This window comes from Oncorhynchus mykiss, chromosome 18 (assembly GCF_057628025.1).
Source record: "Oncorhynchus mykiss isolate SJ-2025 chromosome 18, ASM5762802v1, whole genome shotgun sequence".
Classification (NCBI taxonomy): Eukaryota; Metazoa; Chordata; class Actinopteri; order Salmoniformes; family Salmonidae; genus Oncorhynchus; species Oncorhynchus mykiss.
Window position 1 is genome coordinate 64,238,649 of NC_143039.1, and position 12,466 is coordinate 64,251,114.

Consider the following 12,466-nt stretch of genomic DNA (forward strand, 5'->3'; position numbering starts at 1 on the left):
ATTATATTGTTTGCTGGCGATAAAACCAGTCATGGTTGCAGCTGGACTCATCTGTCAATCATTAAAACGATTAAATTGAAGATTAGTGATGAAGATGATAATGATGATATAATGTATCACTTATTAATTACAACAATAACAGACCACAAATAGCTGCATGTTTTGCAGATAGAATTGTTAACATTGCATATAAATTGTGTTTATAAAACAGTTGTATCTACACCACATTATTTTAAGTGAAGAGACAGAGTAGCTTTAGGCCTGACTATAGCAATGACATCGTCTTATCTTGTGGCAGACAGTCGACCACGGCGGCAGAACGTGAGTAGTTTACAAAGATGTATCAAAAGAACCCGACTTGTGAGAGACGGAGAGAGCTGTACTGACTTGTATCATGGATGACCTGGCTGAGTGTAACGTAGGGGGATAAAAGGAAACAGGCAGGGGAGGGAGAGAGGGGTATGCTCGCGGCTCATTTTCCAACGCTGGACCAGGTGATGTCACTACTCGTTCTAACTGGAGGATGTCCCAGAGAAAACGAGACGAGGGGGGAGAGAGAGAGAGAGAGAGAGAGAGAGAGAGAGAGAGAGAGAGAGAATAACGTTTTTTCGAACATCAGCAAGCAGAAAGAGGGGAGGGGAAAGGAGTTGGACATGATCACTCTGGCAGTAACTTTTTCTTTCCCCTGGTAAGAAGGCTACAACAGAAAAAGTATTGAAGGGAGAGAACAGTGTGGATTACAACGGGACAGCAGTAAATTATTTTTTACCTGCCTCGGCAGCATATAGGCTACTGTAGATTTTGGATTAATGTTGTCGTAACTGCAGAGATCTAACAATAGCTGTAAGTATGGATAACCGTTTTTTATCGATTGCAGTTGCGCTGAAGCAAGTCATTTTTGTCAATAGCGCATGTCTCACCAAGGCTACTCATAGCTCTTTAACGATAGGCCTACAATGCATGTATCGTTATCTGGTCTGCATTTCATATCTGTTTTCTACTGTTCAAGCATATGGCCTGGGGACTTGCTGTAGCTAATAGAATAGCAACATCTATTTATCATTAATCATAGGCTTCTAAACGTTGAGGTGTTTAGAAACTAAACAATTTAATCGGCTTGCCTTTACACTCTAGCTTTGTAGGTGATTGTGTAACGAACAACTTTCTGACAGCAATTAGGCTACAAGCAACTTCACATGTTATGACTGAAGTGGTTAACCAAGTGGGTAGCCGATTAAACTCAACTCCACGATTTACCATGGAGTTGAGCGTCGACTAGTGTGGGCGAACTGAAGCTTTTTATTAACATCTATTGATTTCAGCACTCAAAGAATATTCTTTAAAAAACATAATTTTATGTGACATCGGGTGCTCCAGTCCGCCCACACTAGTCGCCCCTCAACTCCATCATAAATCGTGGAGTTGAGTTTAGTCGGCTACCAAGTGGGACTGTTGGCGCACGCAATATTCAATACACAGTAGCCTTACAATATGAGGGGAAAGCAAAACTGAATGTAGCTAGTTGTGTAGTGGCAGCTTAATCCACGTATAGATTTGGTTGAAAAGTGAACGTCTGTAACTGCGCATAGGTCACAGCTGGCTTTCTCGTTAAGTCTAGTTTCACATGGTGGCTGCCCATGCTTTTTGCCCAAGGGATAATAAATATCTCTGCATTCAGAGACGTGTGGTTTTGGCACGTGGATTTAAGGGACAATCACGTCTGAAATGTCAAAGTGGAAAGTTCTCATGCAACAGGTTGATCAAATTAAGATCTTACATTATTATGTTCACAAATCGCATATGGATAACCAATTCTATGCAGCTCAACCAAAACGCGGAGCAAATCTTTACAGGAATGGAATGGATTTGTATAATGTCCCACTATGCGTTTTCTACTGCCTTGAGGCACCTGATTATCTGTTGCTTCTAGAATTAACTCACATTGGAAACTTGCCTGATGTCAACATAAGAGACTATATATTTCTCTCGTGACCCCATATTCCAACGTGGTCTCAGAGCATTTCGTATTATACTAACCTTATTATTCTGTACATAAATTATATGTTACATTTTGTATGATATGTGTTAATTTGTGGATGTCCATCATGCATTTCGTATGATATGCTATGAATGCAATTTGTACAATATGTAACATATTGTTACAATATGTTATGAATTTGCAAAATGTATGACATGTTACGTATTCCAATTTGCCGTGGCTAACATTAGCTAGGTGGCTAATGCTAACATTAGCTAGCTGGCTAACTTTAGCCCTAGGGTTAGTTCTTCAGGTCATGTTTAAGGTTAGGAGTTAGGTTAAAGGGTTAGGGGAAGGGTTAGCTAAAATGGTTTAGGTTAGGGGAAAGGTTGGCTAAAAGGGATACGTTTAGGGGAAGGGTTAGCTAACATGCTAAATAGTTGCAAAGTAGCTCAAAAGTAGTAAGTAGTTGCAAAGTTGTTAATTAGCTAAAATGATAAAGTTGTCCATGATGTGATTCGAACACACAACCTTTGGGTTGCTAGATGTTTGGGGTATATCCTTTAGTAACCTATCTTAAGTAACCTATCTTATGTAACCATACCAAACGTAACATGTCATACTAATTTGAGTGGCCCTGATTTATGTTTACTATGTTAAGTATAGTCTATGAGACCCGTGTGTATTATTTCCCTCCTGCATCGGTTGGCTGTAGTGCTTTGTCCTTTTCAAATAGCAACGGTTTAGTCAAGCCTCAAACCCTTCCCTTGAGGTTGAACAACGAAAACATGTGTGAATGTGATGTCAGCCAACCTAAAAGAGTACTTTTTACACATGAGTTGAAAATTAGAGACAGACCATGAGTTCTAGGAAAAAATCTAGTTTATTCTGCAGGCCTAGAAGTGGAGCGATGGTAGGCCCATGCGGTAGACTTCAGTTACAGCAACCATTTTTACACGCACACACACATTGTCTACTTTTATTCAATTTTTTTGTAGCTTTACCCCTTTTTCTCACCAATTGGTTGTTACAATCTTGTCCCATCGCTGCAACTCCCGAACAGACTCGGGAGAGGCGGAGGTTGAGAACCATGCGTCCTCTGAAACACGACCCTGCCAAACCGCACTACGTCTTGACACACTGCTTGCTTATCCTGAAAGCCAGTCGCACCAATGTGTCAGAGGAAACACCATACAACTGGCGACCGTGTTAGCGTGCAAACGCTCCCCTAACCCAGATAACGCTGGGGCAATTGTGTGCCAACACATGGGTCTCCCTGTCGAGGCTGGCTGTGACACGGCCCGGGATCAAACCAAGATTTGTAGTGACGGATCAAGCACTGAAATGCAGTGCCTTAGACCACTGCGCCTCTCGGGGGCCTAGAAATCTGTTAAATGACCAGAAAATATCACGTGGCCCATTATATTAGGCTCTGTGTATTACTGGGCTGTAGTTTGAAGAGAGCACAGTTCGAGAGACTTGCACTTTGAGTTACTTTATATTTATTCAGACGGAGACAAATATGAGTGATCAATATTTATTTATTGGCAGTGATGTAAACTATAACCTAATCTTATTTAGGAAGCACATTTTCTTGGAAAATGCCCAGTGCCCATGCATAGGCTATAACCTACTCTATTTAACTGATACCACACACGCCTGATCTCGCTGGCTTAAATGGCTAATGAACTTGAAGCAGCAAGAATGATGAGATCGATACTTGCACTCGCTACGTTTTGCGTATAGTATACCTACCTTTTAGGAGGATGATTAGCATATAGGATATAGCCTACCTTTTAGGAGGATGATTAGCATATAGGATATAGCCTACCTTTTAGGAGGATGATTAGCATATAGGATATAGCCTACCTTTTAGGAGGATGATTAGCATATAGGATATAGCCTACCTTTTAGGAGGATGATTAGCATATAGGATATAGCCTACCTTTTAGGAGGATGATTAGCATATAGGATATAGCCTACCTTTTAGGAGGATGATTAGCATATAGGATATAGCCTACCTTTTAGGAGGATGATTAGCATATATGATATAGCCTACCTTTTAGGAGGATTATTAGCATATAGGATATAGCCTACCTTTTAGGAGGATGATTAGCATATATGATATAGCCTACCTTTTAGGAGGATGATTAGCATATAGGATATAGCCTACCTTTTAGGAGGATGATTAGCATATATGATATAGCCTACCTTTTAGGAGGATGATTAGCATATAGGATATAGCCTACCTTTTAGGAGGATGATTAGCATATATGATATAGCCTACCTTTTAGGAGGATGATTAGCATATATGATATAGCCTACCTTTTAGGAGGATGATTAGCATATAGGATATAGCCTACCTTTTAGGAGGATGATTAGCATATATGATATAGCCTACCTTTTAGGAGGATGATTAGCATATAGGATATAGCCTACCTTTTAGGAGGATGATTAGCATATATGATATAGCCTACCTTTTAGGAGGATGATTAGCATATATGATATAGCCTACCTTTTAGGAGGATGATTAGCATATAGGATATAGCCTACCTTTTAGGAGGATGATTAGCATATAGGATATAGCCTACCTTTTAGGAGGATGATTAGCATATAGGATATAGCCTACCTTTTAGGAGGATGATTAGCATATAGGATATAGCCTACCTTTTAGGAGGATGATTAGCATATAGGATATAGCCTACCTTTTAGGAGGATGATTAGCATATAGGATATACTGTAACTAGGAAAGAAAAGGTAGGCTACTTAACTTGAAGCAGCGAATGCTGAGAGTGTGTGAATAATGGAACAAAGATGTCCCTTTAATGCAATAGGATAAAGCATACACAAAAAAAAAATCCAAATGATTTGCTGGACATCAAAAATGTTTTTTTATCCCAAAGTTGACTGTCTGAACAACAATCCAACCGCAGTATGAAAAATGCCAACTGTGCTGCAATGATCTCTGGTGGGACCCGCAGACATGTCTATGTTTGTTAGACTATGCAAAAGGCTGCAAAATTCTCAAAACAATTGTTCCCAGTATCCTTGCATTTCAAAGTGCAATTTAAGACAGAATGTGATATTTACAGAGCATTTCCCTGACTCAATAGCGACTTGATAGAACTACTAAAGATGCACTGTCGAACGTTTGTATAATTTCAGCCAGTCGAAAGTATCGCTTGAGATTCGAAAGTGGTCCCCGGAAATTGTGCACTATGTCACATATGTGCAGAAATGTGCATCAAGTCACTGCTCTCTATCTCTCTCTCTCTCTGCTGTGCCCATTGAGCCGTTGGGCCTGTCCTGCACCTTATTGGATAAAGGTGGGCAGGCTTTTGCCAGCAGTCACTCTAATGACGAGGGCTGAAGCTCATTGGCTTAATCTCAAATTACTAGGGCTGGCGCATGTGGGGGAAAATGTAGCGAAAATGGCGCTGCACAGTAATTCTGCTCATAGATTATGCATGTATGAACTGCACATTGACACATCCAGCCCAAAGCGGGAGGTTTAAAAATACTTACGAGTCAAAGTACCGTTCAATCTCTTTAAACGGGAACTGTAACTGTAAGGCAATGTTTCTTCTGCTTTGGCTTCTCATTATGAACACTCATGATAACTTCACTTTTTGAACGCAGCCCAGAGGAGATATAGTAACGACTTGTCACTGTTTATTAAATGAGCCATCCTTTGAATACTGTCTCCCTTTTAATTTGCTCCAATCTTGGCTTAACCTGGGTCAGTGAATATTTGGAGGGACTACTGTAGCCTAAGGACATATTATATTTAGTTACTCTGTCTGCCTTCATTCCATGTCTCACGTTGCAACAGGTCTGAAACACATGAATGCTTAGCCTATTAATCACAGACTGGGTTGAATGAGGTCCTAGTGTGTGTTTGTGTGTGTGTGTGTGTGTGTGTGTGTGTGTGTGTGTGTGTGTGTGTGTGTGTGTGTGTGTGTGTGTGTGTGTGTGGTCTTAGCCTTTAGGGGCCTGACCCTACAGAATGGATTTGAGGTTGTTTTCACAGCACAGCACCAAGTCCACTCCTCAGTGTCTGAGAGGGATAAGTCCTGTGATTGGGCTGTCACTCAGTGAGGTGGGCATGTGACCGAAGACCTTCCAAGAGGAGCTGCAGTTTACACACAGCAGCACACAGCACACTAATGCACTTTGTCACACACATCCTATACAAACAGTACAACATCATTATACCACATCTGTATTGATGTTATTACACACAAATGATATATCGTAATGTTATATCAAATGTTACTCAATGGTTAAGTTGACACTCACCGGTCATGTGTGTGTCCGACAGTCTGTCTAAGTGTGTCTTAGGTGACTTTCAGAGCTGTCTTTTCCCCCTCCTGTTGTCCTGTGTTTCTTCCACAGACAGACAGCCAGTCCCTCCTGAACAGCGAACACAGCCTTTATCTGTTATGGCCAGCTGTTAGAACATACTCTGAGAGAAGAAAGAAAGAGATCTGTGGATCTGTTGGGGCAGTAAACGAATTGGAGTGGGTCCAGGGTGTCTGGGAGGAAGGTGTTGATGTGAGCTAACTTGGGATGTGTTCATTCTTTTTCATTTTTATGAGTAGATCTATCCTGAATAGGCTAACCCGTTGACATCAATGCTTTATGTCTGACAAAAGTTATGCAGGCGGTTGGACGGGTCTCAAGTTGGCCCTAAATGATCAGGAATAGACATATATTATGTTCTTTCATCGCCTTGCAGCTAGTTAGTTATTCTCTGGAGGACTCAGACTCTTCTCCTAAATGACCCCTCCTAGGGTTCTGGTCAAGACTAGTGCCCTGTATGGGGAACACTAGAGTGTCTTTTGAGATGTAGGTAGTCTAAATCGAGACAGATTGGAATTCAAAACAGGGTCATACTATGACCCAGGGGTTTGTGGGTAATTGCTTGTCCTGGATAGGTGGGTAAAGACTCCCAGTCTGTGTTTTTGTCTGTCTTCAGGGGTTTGCTGTACCTGGAAACATAGGAGTGGTATGTGTGTGTATGTGTGTGTAAGTAATCGTTACTGAGGCTGCCTGTGTCTGTGTCAGGGGACAAGCTACACTTTCACAATCATTATAACTGATCTTCTCCAGCTGAGCCTAAAGGGCAATGTAGTTGACGTGTTAGAAAAGTCACAAGTGTGTGTGTGTGCGTTTGTGTGTGCGTGCTGTTGTCAGGCCACATGTGACCATCTGGCGCTGGTGGTTGGCTATAACGCTGTCGTGGCTCCAGTGAAATACTCCCCAGATGTACACTAAGTTGTTTGTGTGTTTTTGCCTTTGTGCATTTCTTCTGGGTCTGTTCTTTGTACTTTCATGCATGCGCATATAGCGTTTGTTTATGCAGGTTTATTTTTATGAGTTTGTGCCTTTGTGTGTGTGTGTGTGTGTGTGTGTGTGTGTGTGTGTGTGTGTGTGTGTGTGTGTGTGTGTGTGTGTGTGTCAGTATCCAGTCACAGCTGGTCAGGTCCAGATGGACACTATAATGAGGATCATCAGACTACATTGAGTGACATTTCTCCCAAATGAATACTGGCCGTCAGTTAGCTAATTAATATACACATACTGTACCTAATCACCTTTTCAACCTCATCTTCAACACTTCAGATCTTAGCTATTATGATAATCAGGACAGTTTTTTTTATATACAGTATGTTTTTAGTTGTTCTGTTTTACCCACTTTTTCTCCACAATTTTTTGTGATATCCAATAGGGATCCAATTTCAATCTTGTCTCATCGCTGCGACTACCCAACGGGCTCGGGAGGCGAAGGTCGTGTCATGCGTCCTCTGAAACATAACCCGCCAAACCACGCTCAAGTGACGCCTGTAGTGACGCCTCAAGCACCGTGATGCAGTGCCTTAGACCGCTGCGCCACTCGGGAGGCCCCCCAGGACAGTTTTCTATGAATATTTTGGCTCGATGTGGGATTCAAACCTGCAACACTGTTGGCTCAACGCCAATACAACTAGTTCCTGTGTGGCCGATGTGAAATGGCGAGGCCAGGCTGGGGCGAGGAGAGGGACGTAAGCTATACTGTTACACCTGGAACACTGTTGGTTCTACACCAATACAACTAGGTCCTGGACCACTGTTGGTTCAACGCCAATACAACTAGTTCCTGGAACACTGTTGGTTCTACACCAATACAACTAGGTCCTGGACCACTGTTGGTTCTACACCAACACAACTAGGTCCTGGAACACTGTTGGTTCTACACCAATACAACTAGGTCCTGGACCACTGTTGGTTCTACACCAATACAACTAGGTCCTGGACCACTGTTGGTTCTACACCAATACAACTAGTTCCTGGAACACTGTTGGTTCTACACCAATACAACTAGTTCCTGGAACACTGTTGGTTCTACACCAATACAACTAGTTCCTGGAACACTGTTGGTTCTACACCAATACAACTAGTTCCTGGAACACTGTTGGTTCTACACCAATACAACTAGTTCCTGGAACACTGTTGGTTCTACACCAATACAACTAGTTCCTGGAACACTGTTGGTTATACACCAATACAACTAGTTCCTGGAACACTGTTGGTTCAACGCCAATACAACTAGTTCCTGGAACACTGTTGGTTCTACACCAATACAACTAGTTCCTGGAACACTGTTGGTTCTACACCAATACAACTAGTTCCTGGAACACTGTTGGTTCTACACCAATACAACTAGTTCCTGGAACACTGTTGGTTCTACACCAATACAACTAGTTCCTGGAACACTGTTGGTTCTACACCAATACAACTAGTTCCTGGAACACTGTTGGTTCAACGCCAATACAACTAGTTCCTGGAACACTGTTGGTTCTACACCAATACAACTAGTTCATGGAACACTGTTGGTTCTACACCAATACAACTAGTTCCTGGAACACTGTTGGTTCTACACCAATACAACTAGTTCCTGGAACACTGTTGGTTCAACGCCAATACAACTAGGTCCTGGACCACTGTTGGTTCTACACCAATACAACTAGTTCCTGGAACACTGTTGGTTCAACGCCAATACAACTAGTTCCTGGAACACTGTTGGTTCTACACCAATACAACTAGTTCCTGGAACACTGTTGGTTCTACATCAATACAACTAGTTCCTGGAACACTGTTGGTTCAACGCCAATACAACTAGTTCCTGGAACACTGATGGTTCTACACCAATACAAGTAGGTCCTGGAACACTGTTGGTTCTACACCAATACAACCAGTTCCTGGAACACTGTTGGTTCAACGCCAATACAACTAGTTCCTGGAACACTGTTGGTTCTACACCAATACAACTAGTTCCTGGAACACTGTTGGTTCCACACCAATACAACTAGTTCCTGGAACACTGTTGGTTCTACACCAATACAACTAGTTCCTGGAACACTGTTGGTTCTACACCAATACAACTAGTTCCTGGAACACTGTTGGTTCTACACCAATACAACTAGTTCCTGGAACACTGTTGGTTCTACACCAATACAACCAGTTCCTGGAACACTGTTGATTCAACACTGTTAGGTTCTAATTTTTAGAGTACAAACTCAACAGACACTATGAAAGCTTAACCAAGTTTTTTCTCCCAGAGGGTCAATACAGCTGCATTAGACAAAGACATTGTTCACACAAGCACTGATATTTAACTATTTCTCCTAGGCTGAGTCTCCTCCTACACATCTGAACAAACCTTTGTATCTGTATTGCTAGGCAGGAAACTAAGTGATACTGGCCATAAACTTTTCTTTCTCCCTTAACGTGACCTGACCTGACCTCGACCCCTTCATCACTAATCAATGACTCTCTCCCCTTATGCCTGCCACGTGATCTCTTTCCCTAGACTCAATACATTCCAAGCCTAATTGCACCCACTATATACTTTCCTCCTACAGCTCACCATTAACCTCTGGTGTAGCCCCTCGGCTATGGCACCCCTCGTTTCTCTATTACAACTAATGATTCATAACATTTAAAGTTCAGAAATCCAAACCTATCAACACCAATACAACTAGTTCCCTGCAACACTGGTGGTTCAACACCAATACAACCAGCTGACTCAGTATTAGTTGAGTGTAAATGGTTGTGTAGTCTCTTAAATCAAATCAAATCAAATTTTATTTGTCACATACACATGGTTAGCAGATGTTAATGCGAGTGTAGCGAAATGCTTGTGCTTCTAGTTCCGACAATGCAGTAATAACCAACAAGTAATCTAGCTAACAATTCCAAAACTACTACCTTATAGACACACGTGTAAGGGGATAAAGAATATGTACATAAAGATATATGAATGAGTGATTGTACAGAGCGGCATAGGCAAGATACAGTAGATGGTATTGAGTACAGTATATACATATGAGATGAGTATGTAAACAAAGTGGCATAGTTAAAGTGGCTAGTGATACATGTATTACATAAAGATGCAGTAGATGATATAGAGTACAGTATATACGTATACATTTGAGATGAATAATGTAGGGTATGTAAACATTATATTAGGTAGCATTGTTTAAAGTGGCTAGTGATATATTTTACATCATTTCCCATCAATTCCCATTATTAAAGTGGCTGGAGTTGAGTCAGTGTGTTGGCAGCAGCCACTCAATGTTAGTGGTGGCTGTTTAACAGTCTGATGGCCTTGAGATAGAAGCTGTTTTTCAGTCTCTCTGTCCCAGCTTTGATGCACCTGTACTGACCTCGCCTTCTGGATGATAGCGGGGTGAACAGGCAGTGGCTCGGGTGGTTGTTGTCCTTGATGATCTTTATGGCCTTCCTGTGTCATCGGGTGGTGTAGGTGTCCTGGAGGGCAGGTAGTTTGCCCCCGGTGATGCGTTGTGCAGACCTCACTACCCTCTGGAGAGCCTTACGGTTGTGGGCGGAGCAGTTGCCGTACCATCCTGTCGGGTGATACAGCCCGACAGGATGATCTCAATTGTGCATCTGTAGAAGTTTGTGAGTGCTTTTGGTGACAAGCCAAATTTCTTCAGCCTCCTGAGGTTGAAGAGGCGCTGCTGCGCCTTCTTCACGATGCTGTCTGTGTGGGTGGACCAATTCAGTTGGTCTGTGATGTGTACGCCGAGGAACTTATAACTTACTACCCTCTCCACTACTGTTCCATCGATGTGGATAGAGGGGTGTTCCCTCTGCTGTTTCCTGAAGTCCACAATCATCTCCTTAGTTTTGTTGACGTTGAGTGTGAGGTTATTTTCCTGACACCACACTCCGAGGGCCCTCACCTCCTCCCTGTAGGCCATCTCGTCGTTGTTGGTAATCAAGCCTACCACTGTTGTGTCGTCCGCAAACTTGATGATTGAGTTGGAGGCGTGCGTGGCCACGCAGACGTGGGTGAACAGGGAGTACAGGAGAGGGCTCAGAACGCACCATTGTGGGGCCCCAGTGTTGAGGATCAGCGGGGTGGAGATGTTGTTGCCTACCCTCACCACCTGGGGGCGGCCCGTCAGGAAGTCCACTACCCAGTTGCACAGGGCGGGGTCGAGACCCAGGGTCTCGAGCTTGATGACGAGCTTGGAGGGCACTATGGTGTTAAATGCCGAGCTGTAGTCGATGAACAGCATTCTCACATAGGTATTCCTCTTGTCCAGATGGGTTAGGGCAGTGTGCAGTGTGGTTGAGATTGCATCGTCTGTGGACCTATTTGGGCGGTAAGCAAATTGGAATGGGTCTAGGGTGTCAGGTAGGGTGGAGGTGATATGGTCCTTGACTAGTCTCTCAAAGCACTTCATGATGAAGGAAGTGAGTGCTATGGCGCGGTAGTCGTTTAGCTCAGTTACCTTAGCTTTCTTGGGAACAGGAACAATGGTGGCCCTCTTGAAGCATGTGGGAACAACAGACTGGGATAGGGATAGATTGAATTTGTCCGTAAACACACCAGCCAGCTGGTCTGCGCATGCTCTGAGGGCGCGGCTGGGGATGCCGTCTGGGCCTGCAGCCTTGCGAGGGTTGACACGTTTAAATGTTTTCCTCACGTCGGCTGCAGTGAAGGAGAGTCCGCATGTTTTGGTTGCGGGCTGTGTCAGTGGCACTGTATTGTCCTCAAAGCGGGCAAAAAAGTGATTTAGTCTGCCTGGGAGCAAGACTGTGTGTATTACCTGTTTCTTACAATGTGCTCTCATATCAAATACTGTCATTTTTTATGTTGACTCTCCCTCTCCACCTCCCTTTCCTCTATATCTCTCTCCATCTCCTCCTTCTCTCTCCCTCTTTCCAACCCCATATCCCTTCCTCCCCTTGTTTCTCTCTCTCTCCCTCTCCCTCCCTCTCTCCCAGGTAGCAGTCGAGGTGTGTGTGTATCCAGAGGAGTGCGTCATGAGGAATCTCCGCTTCCTGGTTCTGCTCACCCTCAGCCTCAGCCTCTGGTCATGTGACCTGGGAGCATCATCCAAAGGTGAGTCTATTTTTATCCACACGGTAGAATCTGGTATACGGTCAAATGCGATGTGTCCCAAGTCATTGCTT

The 12,466-nt window shown here is 43.2% G+C and overlaps 1 protein-coding gene across 7 annotated transcripts in view; it reads left to right on the plus strand.

Annotated features, from left to right (window-relative positions):
* Window positions 1-525: 525 nt before the first annotated feature.
* The window catches only part of LOC110496558 (uncharacterized), a 135,177-nt gene continuing 123,236 nt past the window's right edge, over window positions 526-12,466 (plus strand). For 3 of the 7 annotated variants that reach the window (XM_036953307.2, XM_036953311.2, XM_036953313.2), the window contains exons 1-2: window positions 547-843; window positions 12,278-12,395. In XM_036953307.2, coding sequence (XP_036809202.2) covers window positions 12,317-12,395 — 79 coding nt within the window. In that variant the 5' untranslated portion in view covers window positions 547-843; window positions 12,278-12,316. Of the gene's footprint in view, window positions 844-12,277; window positions 12,396-12,466 lie in introns of all 7 variants that reach the window. The other 4 variants (XM_036953309.2, XM_090209075.1, XM_036953312.2 and 1 more) reach the window with 3 other exon arrangements.